The 24321-nt window shown below is 36.7% G+C and overlaps 1 protein-coding gene across 2 annotated transcripts; it reads left to right on the top strand.

The window, feature by feature from the left end:
- Window positions 1-925: 925 nt before the first annotated feature.
- VCAM1 (vascular cell adhesion molecule 1) lies at window positions 926-17156 on the top strand. Of its 2 annotated transcripts, XM_039869583.1 has the most exons (9): window positions 945-1106; window positions 1642-1917; window positions 4195-4515; window positions 5636-5902; window positions 7745-8020; window positions 9923-10243; window positions 11080-11346; window positions 12458-12724; window positions 16225-17156. In XM_039869583.1, the coding sequence occupies exons 1-9, from the start codon at window positions 1043-1045 to the stop codon at window positions 16383-16385; spliced, it is 2220 nt and encodes a 739-aa protein (XP_039725517.1). In that variant the 5' UTR covers window positions 945-1042; the 3' UTR covers window positions 16386-17156. The 2 variants fall into 2 exon arrangements, with proteins under 2 accessions (XP_039725518.1, XP_039725517.1); XM_039869584.1 differs by lacking the exon at window positions 11080-11346 and having other exon boundaries at window positions 926-1106.
- Window positions 17157-24321: the final 7165 nt, after the last annotated feature.

A 24321-nucleotide genomic window follows, 5' to 3' on the forward strand; every position in this document is an offset into this window, starting at 1 on the left:
AGTGGCTATTCCGGTTTCTTTTTGATGGGCAAGCATTTTGCATAGACTTGAGCTATGTACATGCAAGGCTAAACAGCCATTTTAAAACAGCTTTAAAAATGTCATTTCACTGAGGTGGGGGGAGAGCATAGAATTTGTTTTTATCCCCTCTCCTATGACAAAAACAAATTATCTTTCATGTTTTAACTATGTGGTAAAATCTCACAGTCCGCTTCAGATGAATTCCATATATTTGCATTTAAGTCTGCAAAAGACTTCCAATTACCCAGCAATTGAACCAAAGAGTTGCTAACTTTTCTGAAGTAAAAGAGAAAAATGATTTCTCTTGTTTTGGTAGCATTTCTTTACTTTCTACTAAAGAAAATTATTTCAGAAAGTTGATGTTGTCAAAAGAACTATCTTTATGAATAAAAAGTATAAGTTATGCTGTCTCTCGTTTTAAAAATAACTCACCAAAAGATAAGACCCTTTCCTATTTCTTGTAAGAGAAACTTAATCTCTGTTTTGGAATTAAAAATATATCTTCTTCATGGAGAAAAATCAGTTCACATAGTGGTTATTTAGCTACTTCAAAAATTAGAGTATAGTTAATTTACTTTTTCTCTTTCTACCTCTCTCTCTGTCTCTCCCTCTCTCTTCCCCTGTCACGGATTCAGACATTCTCCTTCTGCAGTGAGAATTACCTTATATCTTTCTTGCAAAAATATCTTTGTGGAATAAAATCAGGAAAAGCTTTAATTTTATAACCTTAGAAGTGTTTCATTTTTCTGGAGCAGAGAATAGCCTCAGGACTGAGAGCCACTGAAGGGGTTAATACTGGACTTGGCCAGGCGTCAGTTAAACCTTTTTTCTGGCTTTGCTCCGGGTTTCCCCTTGAAGGGATTTCCCTCCGCCTCTGCAACGAGACCCTTTATAAAGAGCAGACTTTCTATTTCGCTCCTCACTGTCTTTAGGAACTAAAGACTTTTTCCCAGGCACTGTCAAGTGGGACAGAAGGAAGGGTTTTGGAGCCATTATTTTCTCATCACAGCAGCAACTTAAAATGCCTGGGAAGATGGTCGTGATCTTTGGAGCCTTAAATGTACTTTGGATGGTGTTTGTGGCTTGTAAGTTCTCCTTGATCTGTTTCAAATGCTTGCATTCCATTTTAGCCTTGGTTTTGGCTTCAGTCAATTTTGCTATGGTAGTAAAGAAAGGCACTAGGATTTTTAAACAGTCAGAACACTTAACTTTTAATGTGCTATTGAGTATTGCTATATACCATTATAATGTCATAGCTGGAGCTGCAAATTGATGTTTTCTGTATATTTTTTCTCCAATGTCAAATGAGTAATCGGATTCTGTTTCTAGTAAGGTCTATCTCTCTAGTTTCTTGTACTTGATAATGAGATCTAACTTAAAAAATAACAAAACAAGTCTGATAAATGGGCATCAGATAAGAACTGGGAGTTCCCTAAGTGAAGATCACTTTAGCAACTTCTTTGGCAGTGACTCCAGTGAGTTTTGGCTGCCTACAGTTACTTCAAAGCAGTTTAGTAAAGGGATTGGTCAGATCGTATTTTGGACAGGATACTAGAACAGAGAAGAGCAGATTACTAAATGAACCGGTGTAAGTTAGCTTTTCTCTTTTTGCTTTCACAGCTCAAGCTTTTAAAATTGAGATCTTCCCTGAATCCAAAATTGTTGCTCAGATTGGTGCCTCCGTTTCACTGACTTGCAGCACAACAGGCTGCGAGTCCCCATCTTTCTCTTGGAGAACCCAGATAGACAGTCCGCTGAATGCGAAGGTGAGAAATGAGGGGACCACATCCACACTGACCATGGATCCTGTTAGCTTCGAGAATGAGCACTCTTACCTGTGCACAGCGACTTGCGGATCTGGGAAAGAAGAAAAAGGAATCGAGGTGCACATCTACTGTGAGTACTTCAGAGAATCTTGGATTTTCTCTCGTTTGCCCTAAATAAGTTTGTTTTTTTTTTTTAAATAATATTTTTAAAAGAAAAAATTGGCCATGTCTAGATTCCTGGCTAGAGCACATAATGCACCAAGAAAGTTAGAGACGGATGAGTCTCCCACTACCAGTCCAGGACCCCAAATCTCGGCTTCTCTTTCCATCTCTGCCACAGACATGATGACTGTAGGTAAAATTCAGCTGCTCCAGGGTTTGATTTTCTTAGCCATAAAATGAAGATCTCTAAGGTTTTTTAAATTTTATTTTCCTCAAATTTTTATTTGCTTATATCTTTACCTATTTACTTGGCCATGCATCTAAATTTTTTATGACTGCCATCCTTTGGGGGTTTTCCATTTATTTATTCGTCTGCAATTTGGTACTTAGAATCAGTTTAAGCAGGTGACATATAATTTAGTAATAGGCTTCCATACAGAAGTTTTCCCCTTAGATATGAGAAAAATGTCTGTATACAGTTCACTCATTTGATTTTAGTGTAAATAAATTTAAGAGATCCTTTTGGTTGTTATTGGTGGTGATGGTGGTGGCGGTGGTGTCATCAAGCCCTGATGCTCAACCGCTCAACCTCAGGGATATTCGTAAAATGAATTCGATTCACCTTGTGAATGTGAATAAATACCCCTAGTTTACCGTTTTACCAAAATACATCCCAATCTACTCTCAATCCAGCAAATAAAGTTAGCAAGAGGAGTAAAAAAACTAACCTGAAATAAATCACCTGCCTTTGCTTACTGATGACTGCTCTATCAAAATAAACAACAAACAAAAAACTGCAATTCCTTACAGTCATCTCCTCATGAAGACGTCATTTGAATATCTTGTAATTGTGTCGTTTCCCTGCAGCTGTAGTGGAGTTCAGCTTTGCCCAGTAACTCTAATTGATTCTTCAACAAACGCCATGTGTACCTAATGCTTTCTGAGGAAGTGCGCCTGGCTGGCTGCTTTCAATTACGCCAGTCCTCCACGCATACTTTAAGTCTGTGTAGCCTCCTGTGCTCCTCGAAAGACCCCCTTACATAAATACAGGGAAAAGTAGCAACTTCTTATGTTACTTGACAGCAAACTGTGGGGATTTCAGGCACATTTCTTATAGAATATGAGGGACAGAAATAATTGGTGGAAAAATGAAAAAGACTTTTTCTTCCCCACAACAAAACATTTCCGGTTCCTTTGCTTTTGCTCACAAGTACAAAATAGTTGGAGATTTTAAAAAGAGAAATGAAGACCCTTCTGGCTTTAATTAGCTTGCCTGAAGTTTTTCTTTAAGTATGTCTGTCTCTCATGTTTAGCAGTCCTGTCTGCATTCTACATTTGATTGTAATTAGAGTTGGAAACTTTGTGTTCTTATTACAAAGTCTCAAATCCAGTCGGTGTGTTACCATCGTGAAAATTTGTAATGAAAAGACGTCCCTTTCAGAGGCGGTGGTGGCTGACTGAAATAGTGTGTTCCCGTAGCTCTGAAAGGATCAAGTAGGGTATTGGTTAGACATGAGTTAGGTATTTCAGGAGGCAAATCCGCCTTCCAGAATTTAAAGATTGCACAGGTGTTCATTTCCGGTGGATCAGTTCCTGTCAGAGGCACCATTTGCAGAAGCCAATTCTTTAACGTTGCTTTTTTATTTATTTATTTTATTTTTTAGCATATCTTGCCCGATATTCTTTGCAATGACAAATTGAGCCTCTGGTTCCTTATCTGTAAAATGAAAATATATTTGCCCTGACTAAAAAAAGAGACTGTGATTTTACATAACATAAATCTGCAGTAGAAATCAGAAATATAGAATAATAGAAATCCTGAGTTTAAATCCCAGATTTACCATTTATTAGTTGTGTAACTTTGGGTAAGTTATACAGATCTGCTAAGTCTATGTTTATATGTATGTGAAATGTGGTCTGTTCCTCTAAGGGTTATTGTGAGGTTAAAATAAAATCATTTATGTGAAATGAATGGCACAATTATTAAGTATTTAATAAATTAATTTCTTCTCCCTTCTTTTACTCTAATAACATGCAGCCCTCAGTACATGCAGGATAAGAACAGAAGAACTCACTAAAAGGTGATTAACTGTGATTTGTAAACCAACCTGAACCATAAAAAACAATGAATCTTGACTGTATTAACAAAAACATTAGATTCAGTTTGCATTGCATTAAATCAGTGAGGGACCTTATACAACATGAGCAAAAAGCCCACTCATATGTGTTTGTTTGACCTTTTCAGCTTTCCCTAAGGACCCAGAGATTTACCTGAGTGGCCCTCTGGAGGCTGGAAAGCCGGTCACGGTCACGTGTTTGGTCCCCGATGTTTACCCATTTGACAGGCTGGAGATGGATTTGTTGAAGGACAACCAAAACTTGAAAAGTCAGAACTTTCTGGAGCCTACAGAGAAGAAGTCCCTGGAAACCAAGAGTCTGGAAGTAACCTTCATCCCTACCAATGAAGATACTGGAAAAGCTCTTGTTTGCCGAGCTAAATTACTCATTGATGAAATTGAGATTCAGTTCGAAGAAAAGGAGACCACCGAAAAACTGCAAGTTTACAGTAAGTGCTTGTGTGATGTGGACAAGTCTTTATGAGAATTTAGTCTTGGATGTATACAGCAATACACCTAGCAGCCAAAGTCAAGAAGAAATTTGTTTTACTCTATTTTTATTCACTGAGAACATAATATTTGTCAATAGCAATATTCAATGAAAAGAGCACTGCATTTGGGTTAAGAAAACTCCAGCTTAAGTTCTGGCTCCATTAACCGTGTGAATTTGGGTCACTTAATTTCTCTATTTCTCAGTCTATCAAAGGGAAATAATATACTCTTACAATATGCCTTGCAATATCAAGGCATAGAGATTTTACAAGGTGAGCACTTATTCGTGTGTGTGTGTGTGCTCACACGTATACAAGTGCATGGTGTGGGAGGGTGTGGATGAGGTTTGATTGTCTTATAGTCCCAGAACTGTGTAGGAGTGGACTCACTGTGTTCTGTTCTAGACAAAAATGCTGTGTTCTGCTCTGGACACCACAATGAAAAGGAGTACTGCCAACTACAGTATGTTTAGCTGAAAAAATAAGATAGAAAAAATTTACCAATATTTTTAAAAGAATAGACAACATAGGGGATATTTTTTCTAAAGAATACAAAACTTGGAAAAGAGAGCTATAATTTTTTCAAAAGCAATCATCTGGAAAGGGATTTAATTTATTCTGTAACAGCAGAGGACTGAACTATGACCAATTTGTAAAAGTTAGTTACCAAAAGGTAGATTTCAGCTCAATGGGGGAAATGTTCTAATAACTAGAGCTGCCCAAAAATCAAATGGACTGTGTTGTAGGGATTGATAGCCTCACACCATATTTGCTGAAACCAACTTAGGTGAATACTTGGCAAGGATGCTGAGATGAGATTCCTATCTTATCCAGGAAATTCTTCATTTTCGATTATCCATGGCCATCTGAAAACACCAAACATCAAAAAAGTAACTCAACCAAATTATTCAGCAATTGGATTGACTAATTTTTATGACTTTGCAATTCTTTATACTAATTCGACAGAGTAAGTTTGTCAGATTTGTGGAAGCACATAAATACAGTCTGAGAAATGCATTATCCCTGTTGGATCAAGATGATTCTTAGCAATTACTAATATTGTGCCCTGCCTTTTCAGTTGCACCCAGGGACACAATGATCTCTGTGAATCCTTCCACAAGGCTGCAAGAAGGTGGCTCTGTGACAATGACATGTTCCAGTGAAGGTCTACCAGCTCCACAGATTCTCTGGAGCAAGAAATTAGATAACAGGAATCTACAGCTCCTTTCTGAGAATGCAACTCTCACTTTAATTGCTATGAGGATGGAAGATTCTGGAATTTATGTGTGTGAAGGAGTTAATATGATTGGGAGAAACAGAAAAGAAGTGGAATTAATTGTTCAAGGTAAGTAGAATGGGAAAATATAATGATACAGTTGCTGTCATTGGGATTTGAGCAATATTGAAAGAGCATCGATGCCGAAATTGCTTCCTTAAGTTTTATTAATGACCCATCTGATTATTATGTAATTTAGCACAATTATATATTCATCTTACACATACTTGTAATATTTGAGTGCCTGTCACATAATAGGTGCTCAGAAAATATAAGATGAAAAAATTGTAAACATGGGCAACACAAATTTTTAAAATGTGAAAACATGGGGTTTAAACTTGGATGGTTAAAAAAACAAAATTCAAACTCACCATCAGTAGATGAACTCAGTTGGATGTTAGATTAGTATTTCAAGAGACTAGGAAAGATATTACACTAGTAAAAGCATGTAAAGCTAATCATCCATCCCATAATAAGCTGTATCCCATTTCAGTGAGAAGGAAATGCGTTCTGGGAAATGCCTTCTTGTTTTGCGCTTTGCATCACAGGATACTAAAAACCTTAAGTACTGAAGAGAGCACTGAACTTTCAAAGGACCTTTCAGTTACCTAATAGTTACTCCCGCAGGAGCCACAAATTCACATCGTAACATACGTAGCCAATGTAAAAAAAATGATCTGAGAATTGTTCACATGCAGGAAGTGGCTCTGTTTTTAAAGTTCCCCATTCTCACACTAACATATAAGGAATCTCGAAACTCTGGGCATTACTCTGAATGATCTGTCTCTTTCAGAATCTAATAGCATATCTGTTTATTGAGGTAATTTGAGCAACGCTTACTTTAGAAGATACTACAAAGTCACAATTAGACAAACCAAACTGAGAAAAAGACCCAGCACAGATGAGACCCCTGCACGACACGGTGTATTTGGATTATGCCTGACACACTGGAAACTCTTAAATTATTTGTACTGTTGTCCACTATTACAGGGATTTGTTAAACTATATTTGAGCACAGATTAAATTATTTTTATGAAAAGATGCCACTGTCTTGACAAATTTTTATCCCCATTCATTCTGTTAAATGAATGAATCAACAGACTATTGTGAGTTGATTCTTCTACTATATTTTTTTATTTTTCAATTGCAGTTGACATGCAATATTATATCAGTTTCAGGTATACAACACAGTGATTAGATATTTATATAACTTATGAAGTGATCACTCCAATAAATGCAGTACCCATCTGACACCATACATAGTTGTTAGCACACTACTGGCGCTATTCTCCATGCTATCCGCTACATCCCCATGACTATTTTGTAACTACAAATTTGTACCTTTTAATCCCCTCCCCCTTCATCCATCCCCTCAAGCACCCTCCCCACCCCCAGTTCTGCAACCATCAAAATGTTCTCTGTATCTATAAGCTTGTTTCTGTTTGTTTGTTTGTTTGATTATAGTTTTTTGGATTTCACATATAAATGCAATCATATGGCATTTGTCTCTGTCTGACTTACTCCGCTCAACATAATACCTTCTGGGTCCATCCATGTTGTTGCAAATAGCAAGATTTTATTCATTATTATGGCTGATTTATATTCTACTGTATATGTACCATCTCTTCTTTATCCATTCACCCATCGATGGACACCCAGGTGGCCTCCATATCTTGGCTATTGTAAATAGTGCTGCAGTGAACACATGAATGCACATGTTCCTTTGATGTAGTGTGAGTTCATCCTTAAAAAATATCTCATTCCCGATGGTCTCAAGGTGGAAAGGAATAATGTTTTCTTGGCACAGGTGTTAACTTAAAGGAAATCAGATTTTAAAAGACCATAAATTGGAATGTGGTGAAAGAAGAAAATAATCTTACCTTCTTTTTTTCTTGTTCTTTTTTCCCTCAGAAAAACCATTTACTGTTGAGATCTCCCCTGGACCCAAGATTGCTGCTCAGGTTGGTGACTCAGTCGTGTTGACATGTGGTGCCACAGGCTGCGAGTCTCCATCTTTCTCTTGGAGAACCCAGATCGACAGTCCTCTGAGCGGGAAGGTGAGCAGTGAGGGGACCACATCCACGCTGACCCTGAACCCTGTGAGTTTTGAGAATGAACATTCGTACCTGTGCACTGTGACCTGTGGGCATAAGAAACTGGAAAAGGGAATTAAAGTGGACCTCTACTGTAAGTAGTTTTCAAAATCGTTTACTGTTTTCTTCCCCCCATTGGAATAAAAATAATACAAATCTGTGGTATACCATGAGATCCATGTTTTTAGAAAGGGAATTTAGCATTGTGAATTGTTCCTAAATCTTCGAACCAGAATTTTTTATATAACTTAATTGGCCAAAATCCTAAGTATATATTACAGAAGCACACAGCAGCCACAATTCTTAGTTTGTGTCTCGTCAGGACTCTCATCATGCACTTGAACGCACTACATGCTCACTGTTTCCCATCCCCTCTCTGTGTAGATGGGGCGTTTCAAGGTAGTAGGGGGCAAGGAGTATGGGAGGGGTCAGTTTCCATTTGGATAACTGGATAGGGATGCCTGCTGCTCAGCTATTCCATTTGGGGTTGTGCCCTGAGCCTTCTGTTTAGAAAGCTAATTGACAGGATGGGAAGAATGAGGCAATGGGGAGCAGGAGAAAGCTAAAACTGGAGACGGCCTATAAGAGTGGTCACAAGGGATGATGTGTGGCAGCAGCTCAGGTGAAGAGCAGAACCAGAGATAACCCTAGATCTCAATATTGATTAAACTACATACATACACTACACATTTTCCTGCTATTCTTGTCACCTTAATAAAATCCTTTACAACCTTAAATCTCTATGAAATCGACATTGCTGGAGTTTCTCAGTTTATTACGAATAAGGAACAAAATGTGCAAAGTAACCACAAAGTTACTTTTTGAAAGGGTTACTCTGCCTTATCTTATTCAGCAGGATTCAAGAGAACATATTGTAGAGATTTTCTATCAGAAAACCTGCTCGAACTTCTGTTATCCCTCCGGATTTGTTCTGAATGAGTTAGAATATATCTGTAAAGGGATTTGAATCTCTCTCAAAAAAAGGGCAAATTTTATTGTGGTATCATATTACCCAGAGTCCAGGATCTGCTGAAGTAGGCAGATTTCCAACAGAAAAGAGAACCAGAGGTGAAGTCTTATTGCAATATGGAAATATTTGAGAATGTATGACTCTAGCATTTTACTTAAGGAAAAAGTTTTTTTACCATTGCTCTTGCTCTTGATAGCTATTATAGTCTCATTGTTATCGATTTGCATAAAGTGCATTATAAATATTATTTAGAATCTAAAACTTTTACAGTTTTTTTTCTGAACTACAAGTGATATCTGAAAAATATTAAAAATTTCTGCCTAAGGTTGGCCATTGGAAATTAAAATGTTGAAATTGAGAACTCTCTTGTGGATCTTATTTGATACCAAGAGGCTGTACGGTTCTGTGAAACCAAGTCTGGGCTCTCAGCTCAGAGAAATATGGATTCTGATCTCAACTCAGTGACTTACTAGATACGATGCCTAAAGAAAGCCTCTTAGCTTCTATAAGTTTTGTAAATTTTCCTAGCTATCAAATAAGTTCTCTGTAAGTTTTTTTAGTTGGAAAATAAGTTAAATCATATCCATTTTTATGAGGCTGTTTTGAAGACCGAGATAAGGAATATTATTAAGGGACTAGTAAATATCCAATACATTATGGCAAATATTTAAAACATTTAAAATATATAGTTATTAGATAAGAGGGTGGCAGCCCATGTGTTTTTTGAAAAGATCAGTCCATGGCTGTCAGCAGGACTAAGAAGAAAAAAATAAGAAGTATATTTATTACTTGATTACTTCATGTACTATTTTTTGCTTCCAGCATTATTTATATTTTATATCATAAATATTTTTCATTTTAAAATAAATGACATAAAATGTTTAATGTCATTATATCTATATTCGTGATTATCCAATCCCAGGTAAGTTAAAACTGTCATTTTGAGACTTTGGCATTTAATAGAGATTAATTCCATTTTTCCATTGAATGTCACATATAAACATCATTTTCCCTTGATATTTGCAGCATTCCCTAGAGATCCAGAAATTGAGACTAGTGGTCTACTAGTGGATGGAAACCCCGTCACTATAAGCTGCAAAGTTCCTCATGTGTATCCATTAGACCGGCTGGAGATTGAATTACTTAAGGGGGAGAGTGTTATGAAGAGTAAAAATTTTTTGGAGGACATGCATAAAAAATCCCTAGAGACCAAGAGTTTGGAAATGACCTTCATCCCCACCACTGAAGATACTGGAAAAGTGCTTGTTTGTCAAGCCAAGTTGAATATTGATGAAATGGAATTTGAACCCAAACAAAGGCAGAGTACACAGACATTTTATGTTAATGGTAAGTGCATGAGTGATGTAGCCACAATTTCTTTTTCATGTTTGCCAGACAATAGTTAACACGAGATTAATAGTTAAAATACTGAAAATAAACTAAAAATAAATGTCAAAATAATGATTATTATAAAAAATCACCCTGACACTGAAAACATCATTTATTAGCCTGTAATTCTATGAGCTGGCAGTTTTGGAAGTGGTCGCATGGACAGTTCATCTGCTCAGTGTGGTATCAGATAGACTCACTCACGCATTTACAATCAGTTGGCAAGTAAGCAGGGGATGGCTGGTCCCAGATGGCCTCACTCACATGTCTGAGGCTTGTTCTGGGATGTCTGGGCCTCCCTTTCTCCACGTGTTGTCTCACCCTCAAGGAATGTGGCCTAGGTTTAGTCACCAGAACTCAGTGTTTCAAGAGAGTAATAATGAAAGCAACCTCTTAAGGCTTCGGCTTAAGAGTGTCACTTCTTCTCTGTTCCATAGGTCACAAGACCAGCTTAGATTCAAGGGGTGGAAAGTAGACTCCACCTTTTCACAGGAGATTCAAATAATTTGTGGTCATGTTTAATGCACCATAAATGTCAATACATACTATTATTGATCATCTATTCTTTGATAGCAAGAGAGTTTCTACAGAACTTATTTCCTTTAGAAAATACCCATTACGTATCTATATTCTACTTTCTATCACTCTGTATCTGCTAAAGTAAATGGTGGTTATAAAGGTTTATAAAACTGTTTTAATCCATAGAATTCATAGACCAGTTTTACAACATTATTAAAACTCTGCAGAACTCAGGGCACAAGAGGTCAAGCTAACAAGTGTCCCTACCTTTTCAGTTGCCCCCAGGAATACAACCATCTTGGTTAGCCCTTCCTTCACCGTCAAGGAAGGTAGTTCTGTGAATATCACATGTTCTAGCAATGGCCTTCCAGCTCCGAAAATCCTGTTGAGCAGGCAGCTAAATAATGGAGATCTGCAGCCTCTTTCTGAGAATACAACTCTCACCTTAATTTCTACAAAAATGGAAGATTCTGGTATTTATGTGTGTGAAGGGATTAACCAGGCTGGAGTAAGCAGAAAAGAAGTTGAATTAGTTATCCAAGGTGAGCAGAGTGTGATTAATGACTTATTACTGCTGTTATTATTTTGGTTGTGTTACTGGTTTTGAACAAAATCCTCTTTAAAAAGAAAATTTTTACTAAAAATTATATTGAGGGTTTTGATGTTTCTTATGCATGGAAAGCACCAGAAATAGTACTTTCTCATGAACCATTCCAAGTCAATTATCCTAATTCTTTTAAACTCAGGTGGAATGCTGGCTCTAGGAACTGCGCCAGGAGTTTCAGTGACACTTCAGAGGCAATGATTGCTGTGTTGAAAAAAGGATAGAGAGAGGTTTACATGTATTTGAAGATTGCTTAGGATTAAAACCACCATATCTGGCTTATTAGACTCTCAGTGGTAATATCACAAGGTGCCTGCTAGTATTTGCTTGGAAGCATAAGAAGGCACTTAAACCTTTTGTAAATTCTGAGGTTAAGAGTAGCAGTGACTGTGCCCTCTGATTCAGCAGTTTGATGGCACAGAACCATTAGAGTGGATTAAGTTCTCAGATCCAGACCCTCTTTCCAGCATGGAGAGCCAAGACTGAGAACAAAACAATTCCTAGTTGACAGGTTGAAGCCATAGGCAGTTTTGGGCAAAATCACGAAGAGACCAATTTAGATTTTCTCTCATACTTTCCTTTTTGGTGTTCAATGCCCTTTCTTTGTGGAGGTTTTCATTTTTTCTCTCACTCCTTAGTATTATTTCCACTAAGGTATTAGAGACTTTCTTGTTACCTCATCTCAGTGGTAATTTGTATTTTAAAGGATGAACCTTGAAAGGGCAATGCACAATCTTAAAGAAAGCCCTTAGGATGGATGTCATAGTATTGTCACTCTGCCTGAGGAAAGAATCTCAACTCAAGTTAGAAAAATAGATCAACTTAAAGGGAATCCCACTCATAAGATGGTGATAGCGTACCTCCTTCCATGGGTTGTACATTAATAGACATGTTGCACATCAAGTACTTAGTTCAGTGCCTAGCATTTAGTAAATGGTAGTTGTAGTTGTTCAGGAAGGTTAAGAAAGCCACCTCTGCACAGCTTAATTTCTTGATCTTGATCATTTATATTTCACTTAATCAGAGTGCCTTTTAAATTCTCTTTACAGTTGCTCCAAAAGACATAAAACTTATAGCTTTTCCTTCAGAGAGTGTCAAGGAAGGAGAGACGGTCATTATCTCCTGTACATGTGGAAATGTTCCAAAAACTTGGATAATCCTGAAGAAGAAAGAAGAGACAGGAGACACAGTGCTCAAGTCTACAGATGGCGCATATACCATCCACAAGGCCCAGTTAGAGGATGCAGGAGTGTATGAATGTGAATCTAAAAACGAGGTTGGCTTGCAATTAAGAAGCATAACACTCGATGTTAAAGGTTAGTTAATTTTTTGGTTTTGTTTGTTTTTCATTATCTTAAATAATAGGTCAGAAGTTTGGTGGACTGTAAAGAATTTCTAGGATTAGATGAATGAGTTGGGAAAATGAAACTGAGTTCCATGTTGATTGTGGTTATTTCTTAATGTTTCCTAAAATAATGATGCACAGCTGCTCTATCCTGTGGAATTTAACCAGGAAGTTGTCATTAATCATTGGTGAGTGTAGGATTTTTATCTGTTTTTTCAAAGTTGACAAGTCATTATTGGCCTCTGAGGTCTTGTATATCCTAAGTGTTCAAACATATTTTAAAAACCATTCCCTGGGGGTTATAAGGAAACTAAAGAAAGAGGATTGGCAACGTAAAAAGGAGGGCTCCGTCCAGACTCTTTTCCTTCCTACCAGAAAAGAATGCTATTCTCCGAATTTACAGTAACTGCATGTTTTCTGGATTCACTCTTTTCAGGCTTATAATCAAGAGTCACCATCTCGATGCACAACAACATCAAAGAATCTCTAGACTGCTTCCTTAGAAACTCAAGCCCCTTTTCCCTTCTACCCTGATATGATAGAGAAAGAGAAGGAGGGGGACATGGTCTCACCAGAGAAACTTCTGGGACCCCTCAATCTTCTAACCACCCCTCTTGTGAATGCACAGTAAGACCTGTTGCTCTTATTGGTGTAAGCAGAATATGTCAGCCTTTTCTAATTGGTCTCCCACTCTATGGGTGCTAACGAGCTTCCACTGTGGATTAGAAGCCATAGCTGGAGTGAAGCTACCACAAAGAAATGCAACTCCCTTCTGTACTTCATTATCAGAGTTAGCAATCATTTGTCAACGTAACGAGAATTCGAACGTAGGTCAGAAAATGGGTAAAATTCTACTCATCTGGCCAAATTTTTCAAAATTGCAAGACTTACTATATGTTTTCTGTCTACACAGTACCTCCTCGAAACACGACAATATCAATACACCCTTCTAGAAATGTTAAAGAAGGAGAAAATATCACAACTACATGTAAAACTTTTAGTCATCCTCCTGCAGTGATTATCCTGAAAAGAGTAGATATGGCCAATGAAGTTACTATGTATTCAAAGAATGAGACATGTACCTTGTATCATATCACTCAAAATGATACGGGGTGTATGTAATCGGTGCTTCCAAAGAGGTTGGGGATGATTCTGGATGGATTGAGATCTCAGTTATGAGTAGGATGAAATTCATTCATTCTTATTTCCTTTAACCCTTGATGCATCCAGGCCACCCTTAATTAAGCCTAGTCCCAGGAAATCAGACTCACGACATCTTTGTAATTTTGTTTGTAGTTAATGAATCTCTAAAAATATATCAAAGCTTCTCCACTTCTTAACTCTCTTGCTCTCACATTGTCTTTTCTAATTTCTTTATTAAACTAGTTATATTCGTCATTTTTCACTTATTACTTAAAAGAACAAGCAAACTATGTTAAGTACTCAGCTAGAAATTCAGGGCCCCAAATTAAATGTCGTTTAAAATGACTACAAATAAATGGAGAAAAGAATCTGATATTTTTCCTGGGTATTTTAAACTACTTTTCCTTTGTATTTAGCTGAGTTTTAAAGTTATTTTTGTTTTGATTTCTGTTGGCTTGAATGTATCCCAATGATAGAACTAGTGGGGTGTCTTTAGGGTTTTCAGTGTTTACACAGCTAATAGAAAATTGCATTTGAAGGTAGCTTCGTAACCGACTCAGCAGCAATTTGTGTTTTACTGCAAATGCCTGAGAGGAAAACTGAAAGCAAAAGATAATATTTATTAAATTGTAAAGAAATCAATAAGAGTGGAAATACCATTGTCTAACATGTCAACACTGACACCTAATTATGATAATGGACATCACATTAAAACATTACTCATTTATTTTGATTAGTTCTGCTCTAGCAAAGGAAACTAGAAAAACAAGGCAATTATCATTATGTTTAGGATGAAGTGTTTTTAACTTTAATAATTTGAAAAAATTGACTTCCCATCGTCTACTCCAGTAAGTGTTTTCTACTTGGTTGACCGCCAGTGATTAAAAACCTCTAGAGCAGGGGTCCTCAACTCCCGGGCCGTGGACTGGTACCAGTCCCTGGCCTGTTAGGAACCAGGCTGCACAGCAGGAGGTGAGCGAGTGAAGCTTCCTCTGTATTTGCAGCCACTCCCCAGTGCTAGTATCACTGTCTCAGCTCCATCTCAGATCATCAAGCATTAGATTCTCATAGGAGCATCAGTCTCTGATGCCTGAAAGGTTGGGGACTGCTGCTCTAGAGGGAATGTAGTGATCACCAAAGTCAGATCACTCATTTATTCCAGGACTGAGACAACATATATGCCTCCTGAAGAAACTCGTGTGGTCATATGATGCTGTACAAACATAAGTACAAATAGAGATGAATCTCCAGTAAATGTCATGCTATTTTCTTCAGATGTTATTGTAAGGTTAAGATGTTAAATAGTATTTCAGCTGTCAGATGATTCTTAGTAAATTAGATAGAGTACTAATTTTAGTTTTTATATGCTATTACCATCTGTAACCAATTTACAACTAAATGACAAAATGATAGAATGTAAAAAGAAAAAAATATGTTACTATTCAAAAAATATATATTGGGTGTCAACTACTCAAAGCAGTGGGCTAGGTACTTGCTACTCAGTGGTGGACCAAAGAGAAAACAGGTGCAAGCCCTCATGTAACTTACAGTCTGCAGGAGGAAACCAAATTTAACAGATCCTCATACAAACAGATGTTTAATTACAAACCGTCAAAGTATAGTGGGTTATAAAAGTACATTAGGCTTCTGAATTTAGGCTGGGGAGATGTGGGTCAGAGAATGCCTCTTTGAGTAAGTAATATTAACACTAAACCATGATACTATCCAAAAAACTTCTGTTTATCAAGAGATGATATAAATGCTAAAGAGAAGTAGCATATATTAAGATACCCTACTTCAGTGATACAAAATGTAGTGTTTTCTGTATATCTCTGAAGAAGCCACTGGCGATTATTTCTCTTACTATCTTATATATATTGTTTGACTACACGGTTATACTCCAGTTGTTACAGGGATTTTCTCAGAGAACTGGTTAGTAATTTCAATTCGTAGTGATCAGAGTCCTAGTTCTTTAGTAGATATTTACATTTCTCAAAACAAACACCCTTCTCCAATGTTTGTTCTTGTAAATGAGCCCTAAAAGTTACACCTTTTATTTCATTCTATAATCGAACCTGAATCTATTTGAATTCAAGTTTGTGGAAGGTAATTACTGTCATTATGACCCATCATGACCATAGCAACTACTAACTGATTATTTTCATAATTCAGAAGAATATGCATTTGAAGTCCTATGGGCCCTTATCACTGCTTTGATTCACTTGTCTTTAGAGAATGAGTTGACTGTTAAAATAAAACATGTAAATATTATTATTACAGTTTCTTTTTGTACTAGACACTAATCACTTCCATTTTGTTATTTTCCAGGGAGAGAAAGTAACAAGGACTATTTTTCTCCTGAACTTCTCATGCTCTATTGTGCATCTTCCTTAATAATACCTGCCATTGGAATGATCATTTACTTTGCCAGAAAAGCCAACATGAAGGGGTCATACAGTCTTGTAGAAGCACAGAAATCAAAAGTGTAGCTAATGTTTGAAATGTTTGACCAGAGACACTATTTATCAGTCTAAATCTTTAATACTGCTCATCATTCCACAAGGAAAACAACAAGCTGAGAGTCCAGACTTCTAATGTAGTGAACTCCTGGAAAGAAATGGCTGTCCATGTTTCCTGCTGTGAGCAAGAAGCCAAAGGAAAACTTTCTGCCTAAAATATAGGCACTACCATAGAGATGTGATGATTGGAGTAGTTCCTTGATGTGTATATACAATAACGTGATCTGTATATATGTAAAATAAAAGTATGCCGTAGCGAGATTCCTTGAGATAACAATACCCTCTAGTCAGATCTCGAAAATAATTAAACGATATGGCCCGAACACATTGTTATAAATTAATGCATCTTTAAAAAATTTTAACATTAATATCGACTGGCAGCTGACCTATGTCATCTTTTTGTATTTAATTTCCTTTAACATAATGTTATTCCTATAAAAGTCACTGACAACAACTTCATGTTTGTAAAGATGCCAGGATTTTATATTGTTATAGGCAAGTGATAAACTAAGAGGGCACTGAGTTGACTTTCAGGTACTAAACACTTCAGCCTGTGGTATAATGGTTGACTGGATTTCTCTGAATGGTACTGACATGGTACGGAGATGTTTTATGATGTTGTTTGTTCATTGGACTCTTGCATAGTTTTCCCAGTGTAATCTAAAAATGCAACTTCTTTTGATCTTTTTTTGTAAATATTTAGTCTTTTTGTATAGTAAAGTATGATTTCTGGAATGGTAAGAGTTGTACGTTTATTTATTATAAACTACCTCCTTTAATCACATTGTAGCTTTTTTTGAAATCTCAAGTTCCAAGGATGAAGAGTTTAAACCTATAGAAATAATAAGTAGCACTCAAAGTGTTCTTCAGAATGCTTTTATCAGAATCACCATGGGAACTTAATAAAAATCCAGATTTCTCGGTGCCTTCTTAACCTATTGAATTGAATTGAAATATCTAGTTTTATGTCCTTGGAATCTGCAATTTAAATAATTAAAAATATAGCATACAGGAAGCAGTGAATGCAGGTAAATGCACATGTGTTAAAGGGCAACAAATGAACGCCATGTGCATACCACTAAGACCAAGAGCTAGAGCATTCCTATTCTTCAGAGCCTCTTAGAAACCTCTCACTGAGCAGTAACCAGTATTTTGAATTATACATCAACCGTTCTCTTGCTTTCTTTGAAGGTTTAATACCTATATAGGTGGCCCTAAGTAGAACATATTTACTTTTGCCAGGTTTTGAATTTTATATCAATATAATCAAATGGTATATTTGCTCGTGACTTTATTCTTTCACTCAAAGTTGTGTTTTTGCATAATTGATCTATGTTGTTGTATATAACTATAGATCATTCACTTTTATTACTCTATAGTAGTTACTTCGCTACATTACAGCATAGTATTACAACATTTTGCCACAATTTATCTATTGTTGATGGATATTTGTTTTTTTCTGTTTTATTTCATATTATGAACAAAGCTTCTCTAAAGACAATTTTACATGATCCTAACTAACACTGAGTTAAGGAATCCATTACAAAAGAGTACACGCTACATGGTTTTATTTATAAATAGTTTAAAAGTATGCAAAATTATCGTGTGGTGTTAAAATCAGGATATTAGTTACTCCTTAGGTGATACTGACTGGAAAGGAACAAGATGAAACTTCAGGGCTTCTGTTTTTGTTCTGTTGCTTGATCGCGGTGGTGATAATTTTAATAAAATACACATTTAAAAAAAGCAGATTCATGAAAATCAAAGCCTTAGAGGGAAGAAATAGGGTTTATGCATTGGGAAGAGAACAAAGAGAAAGGGATGAACTTGCCCATCCCCTCTCTACACATTTCATCTGTCCTAGGGTAATAAAGAGAGGAATGTGATAAGACCCTATAGGAAATGGTTTATAACCTGTGCTGAACAGGATAATCTGGCTTGAGGAGGCCGCCAATGAAGGAGATAGCTCAGCATGGAGCGACTAGGAAGCCAAAGTCTAAGGAGAGATCACTGTTGCTATTCACTAGAGCTCATCACATCACTTTTGCAGAGAAGTCAGGTCAGCTGTCCTCATCACTGCCTAGAGAAAGCCTTCTAATAAACGGCTGCCTGTAAACTTTGTTCATTTTCCAGAAAGATGCCTGTTCATGACCTGAGACTTTGCTGACTCCCAGCCCTTGACAACAGCTCAGGGCATTTATAAAGTCCTTTTCAGTGATGGTGTGAGAGAAAAAATAATGGATCATTCTCTCCTAGAGACCAAAGAGGTCCCCACTTTCTCTTGCTGATCTGGGTTACAAGAACCTTTAAAGGGGAGTAGCAGAAATGAGATTAAAGATGAGCAAAGGAAGACTTGTGTCTTATACTTCCACTGAGATTGCCAGATCTTTAGGTAGAGGGGAATTTTTGTCTGACTCTCCTGGCCTCTGAAGTGGGTGTGATTTGTATTGGCCAACACTGTCTACTTTTCCTGGCTGACTGGTGTTACGGTGAAGGCACCCATCAGGGCTTTCCCTCTCAAGTAGATATCCCTCATATTGTCTGTAAATCCGAACATGAAATTAACTCATTCATTTGCTTAATACTCTAGTGGGAAAGAAAGAAATGGTTGATTGAGAGAGGTACATAGAAAGCACTTTCAGGATATTAGTGAACTTTCATTTCCCTCATAATATGTTTCCTAGTCTGATTTTCTTAAAAATGAGTTCAGATCTTGCTATAGATTTTTGATACTATTGGTTCTCAGCTGCTGGGACATTTTTTTTAAATGTATGAGACTGGCAAATTTGCCATCTACTACTCTGATACTGTGATCGTCAAACCAAGACTAAAAAACAGGTTGAAAAAAATTCATGACAGTCCACTTCTTATAACCATTACCATCACTTTTCCTGCTCTGGGTAAATGATATAAAAAAAAATATCAAATAGAATTCAAGATTGTTTATAAATAAAGGAAAGCTGAACAGGCCCACAAAAACCTCTTGATGAATGCAGATTCGAATAATGGTCTAACACAGCAAATTCTTCTTGTGCCTAAGATGGAGAGTTTCTATCCATAAACTTTAAGACCTCTTCCAACTCTCAAGCACAGTGGTTCTTTAACAATTCACACATGCATCGGGGAACTTTTTTTCACCTATTTTAGTGAATCTCTTTTTGTATTTAGCCAAAGGCCTAGGGACCTTCTTTTTATTCCTGGCTCAATCAACTTTAAGACAGTTCAAAGGGAAAAATTAAACATTTAAATTAATGCCAATATTAAAAAGTAGTTTCTGTGAGGATTTCATAATTGCCACTCTTCTCTGCAAAGAAGAAAGGGGCATTCGTATTGTCTTCCCAAATGCCTTTTACTTTAGCCATAATGATAGCTAAAATTTCACTTCTCAAAAAAAAGTGTGCAGTGGCTTTTCAGATTTTGTTGCTGTTGAAGAACGTGGTTTCTCTCAAAAGAGACTAATCCGTAAAGCCTGTTTGAGAAGAGTAAAACAAATTGAATGGAATCAAACAGGGTTTTTTATTTATTTTTATTTTTTTTTAGTGAGGACAAGGCTATTCAGAGACAGTACTTCATTGTTTTTAGTTATTTCTTCATTGGCAGGGACTCTTGGGGATATTGTGAAAAAAAAAAAAAAAAAGAGTTCATTCAGTGATTGAAAAAAGCCATGATTCAGTCTTGAAAAGAAAAAGACTAAGGAGATGACAATGACTTTGTGGAGTAAAGGGAGCACGACAAATCGCTCCTAAATTAAACCGTGTTCTAAAGAACTTCAACACACTTTCTCAAATGAAGGTTTCGGTCTTTAAAAAAAGGATGTGTAAAATCATAATTTTTAATTAAGGATGTTATTACTATCTTTCTTTTATCCACCGTGCGTGCAATTAAAATTCATTCGATTACCAGGACATTGGATGCTATTATGCTGAAAACACAGGAAGTAATATTAAGCATAGAACATTAAATGCATGATGAAAATGAACATTATTACTTTGACTTGAGGTTATATTCAGTATTTAGAAATTTATCACATGAAGCCTACTTAAAAAGCAGCAGACTCAAGGAGTTAGTTGCTTTTTATTGGAGTTTCTGTCATTGCCTTGCCAAGATTTGTGAACGTTTTTTTCACATTACCATGAAAATCACTTTATGCTCCCAGGCAGAAAACTGAACAAACAAGTTCATTTCCCTGATGACGGTCTCATAAGATTTTGCTTCTCCTTATTCGTTTGAGTTCCTCTTATTTAAGTGTTCTCATCATTTTAGAGTTAACCCTTAATGTCCTTGCATATCCTCTGGCCATTTAGCAGTGTCCTGCCAATATTTCCCAAACTTGCTTCATCATGAGAATTACATGGGGTATTAAAAATACAGAGTCTTGCACCCAATCCCAGACTACTGACTTAGAATCTTTATGTAAGGCCTGGAAATCCGAAATTTTAAAAAATATTCCTGAGGATTCTGATGTCTGTATTTGGGATACAATATTCTAATAAAACTAAGTGTTTAGCTCTTCAATGCATTTTCGCTTCTAGAAAGCATTGACAGAGCCTTGTTAGAAGGATTTCTCTGGTCTGCAACCATCTCTTCTCACCTTTTCTGGAACCTTGGTCTGTCATTCAAACACTTTTCTCTGTCTTCAACCTCAAATCTCTACTATCTCTTATAGGAGTTTAAACTCTTTCATCTTTAAAAAAAATCTGACAAAATTTTCTCAATCATGCACTCCTACTAGTTACATCCCTATGACACCTTCATTTTCACAGCGAGATTTTAGAAGAGATAACCACTACTTCTCAATCACTGTGCAATAAACTCTTATCTAGCTTCTGAATCTGCTCAAAGTCAGTAATAATCTCTTCTTAATTGATATAATAGGAATAATTAATACGAATCCAGTGTATTTTAATTTCTGATAATCTCTAATTCCTATTGCCCCAAGGCTTCCCCACTCACTCATTCATTGCTTTATGGAGGAAGAGGGAACCCAGGTGATAAAGAATCACTACTCTGTTTTCAATTTCGAGCCAGATTTATTTGAATCCATAGGAAGACCATGGTTTTAGAAGGCAGACTATATAGAGAAAGTAAAGCACTTTTCTACATTCCAAAAATTCCCCTAACATAATAAGAGATTAGAGATCTAATATAACAAGCTCTAGTGAGGAGAAGACAGAGGATGTATGGTAAGCCCCTGACACACGGATGGGGAAAAAGCTGTCCTAGGGCTGAGAAGGAGTCAAGAAAGGGAAAGGAACAGCAAGATGTTAGACACGAATACCCTTGCTATTCTCTGCTTTGGGGTCAAATGTTATTGGAAGAGCACTGCGGCAGAATCATTAAAATAAGTTAAGGGGAACCAGTGAAGCTCCATGAATGAGGTACTATTAGAGCTGTGTCATGAATCAGTAAGATGTAGACAAGTCGCTGTGAGGAAAAGCAGGGACATTCGAAGGGAAGAGGAAAGAATGAGCACAGCTATGGAGGAAACAAAAACCTTAGACTTCTCTGTAGAGAAGAGTAAATCAGTCCACTTGGCAGAAACACGGGGGAATGTGAAAGAGTACAGTAAGAACTAAGATTGGAAAAGTAAGTTGTAACAAAGTGTGGGAGGCCTTGACTACTAGCCTGAGGAGCTTGGGCTTGATTCACGAGTAAGAGTCAGTGAAAGGGTCTAAGAGGATCAGGGCAGTGCTGAAGGATGTTGACACTTAATGTTTGTCTGATATTTTCTGTCTATACCTCTATCTTCTGACTATTCCCAGAGATTGTCTTTCCACCTTCCTGCCTTCAGTGGGAATCACCTTTTTTAAAAACTTAGTTCCAGTGCTGCCACATTAGTGAGAAATAGGAGAACTACTTTTCTTATGCTATGCACAGATAAATCAGAATATTATTTAGCTATTAAAATAACATTTTCCAAAAATATTATTTAGCTAGTAAAATAACATTTTCAAAACACATTTATTGGCATGAGGAAGCGCTTATGTTCTAATAATAAAATAATAGATTAATAAAATCAGGATAAAAATTATATGTAAAATTTGAAAGCATCATAAAAATTTGATTATTATATGTCTATATGCATGCAAATATATAGAGAGAGATGAAAAGAAATCAAAGTGTTAACATTAATAATGGTATTATGGGTATTCTTATTTTCTTATTTGTACCATTCTCCATCTTCCATATTTGAATGTAATACAATTATAGTCAGAAAAGTTATTTTCTAGTGTGTTAACCATAGCAAGTAAGTCTTCAAACAGCAACCAGGTAAAAATAGCATCCTACCTGAATTTGATACTTGGAATTCTCAAAGACCTATAAATATTCAGGGCTTTGAGATTCAGACATGGAAAGCAGCTTTGGCTTCCTGAGTATTTGAATGTTTTCTCTGATGAGAATAAAAAGGAGAGGAAAGTACTTGAACAACCTTTCACCTCTAAGCCACTTCTGGAATTTCCAAATAAGGTCTCGGAGGGACAGAGGTGACATGTAGAGCCTGCACACCATCACTCCACACTCTCACGGGGCTTGGGGTCATGAAGGACCTGGTCATAACTGCTTGGTAAAAATGCCACACCAAATTGAAATACTGAGCTTTAAACCTCCAACCAAGTACAGTTGTGATTTCATCCTCTAACCAGTCTAGCACTTGCGCCTCATGCAGATTTCAACTTCATGCCTCAAGAATCGTTAGTTCACTCTTTTTCAATCTTGCATAGTTTACTGTGGGAATCTGATAATACTTAAGCAGATTAAGAAGGATTGAAGGAAATCCTGGGAAAAGAGACAAACTGCCATGTCATTAAATTATTGAGCGACTAGATTGATTCATTTGACTTGATCAGAAATTTTTAGCTGAGCAGCTCCAGAATTTTGTTTATGTCTTTGACATAATTAAATTATCCTACTATGTGTCTCTTCCGGGTTCACTCTTGCTAACCGAAGTCCGCTTCTTGGCTCTTTTGTTTTTGCCATGCGAAGGAACGTGGGCTCCTCTAGGACTGGTCTGAATAAATGGAGTCTTACTTTATCAAACTCTCCAAAAAAGGTAGACTTTAGGAGCCTTTAAAAAGTAGTTTTATAGCTTTACCAGGAAGAGAAAGGAGAAACATGACTAATAGTAACAGAAATTCTAGAGGACTAGACCTTTCTTTTCCCTGTTTCCTTTTGAAGAAATGAATCCTCGGATCTTAGAATAGTGACAGCACAAACCAGTGTGTTTCTTTTTAATCAATAAAAGAAGCTGAGGCCAATGCTAATGAAAAGCGTAGGGAGACTAAAGGCCTTTAGAAGTTTTCTGTCAGCAGTGGTGTTATTGCTTCAGGGTATCTGTTTTTCAGGCTGACCAAAGCTGGGGGACAAATCTGTTTGATGTGTCTGGCGTGTTTTTAATAGGGCCTAATAAAAAGAACTGATAGTTAATATTTATTGAGAATTTATTGCATGTCTGTCCTGGATTAAGTGCTTTGCATGAATTGTTTTATTTAATACAACAATCCAGCTAAGCACTGTTATCTAATTATAGGAAAACTAAATTAGAACACTTAAGTAATTTTCCCAGGGTCAGTAATAGATGGACCTGTGGTTTACCATGGTTTGCCTGTTTTTAGAACCTGTACTGTTATTCTCTACACTTTGCTGTCTTTAATTCATGCACATGAAATAGACTTCCACAGGCTCAGACATCTTCGAAAGAAAGATGGTAAGTAATCTTTAAGAAATTTGCCTTTGGTCCTCAGCTTGTTATGGGAAGGAAGAAGGGCTGATAATGTTGTCCAGATAAGTTTTTGCTGTGTGTTTGTCTGGAGAACATAAGAATCCCAGATTACTTATGCTAAATATCCAGGATTTTTCACTGGGCACTTATCTGCTTTCGGTTGAATTTAAAAGAAACATATGGGTT

The sequence above is a fragment of the Pteropus medius genome, unplaced genomic scaffold, assembly GCF_902729225.1.
Source record: "Pteropus medius unplaced genomic scaffold, Ma_sr-lr_union100, whole genome shotgun sequence".
Taxonomy (NCBI): domain Eukaryota; kingdom Metazoa; phylum Chordata; class Mammalia; order Chiroptera; family Pteropodidae; genus Pteropus; species Pteropus medius.

Excerpts from the sequence above, each read along its gene's own strand:
- VCAM1 (XM_039869583.1), top strand. The coding sequence starts at position 1,043 with ATGCCTGGGAAGATGGTCGTGATCTTTGGAGCCTTAAATGTACTTTGG. Across the intron at positions 5,903-7,744 it reads AGTGGAATTAATTGTTCAAG|AAAAACCATTTACTGTTGAG; the intron begins GTAAGTAGAATG and ends TTTTTCCCTCAG. Across the intron at positions 12,725-16,224 it reads CATAACACTCGATGTTAAAG|GGAGAGAAAGTAACAAGGAC; the intron begins GTTAGTTAATTT and ends GTTATTTTCCAG.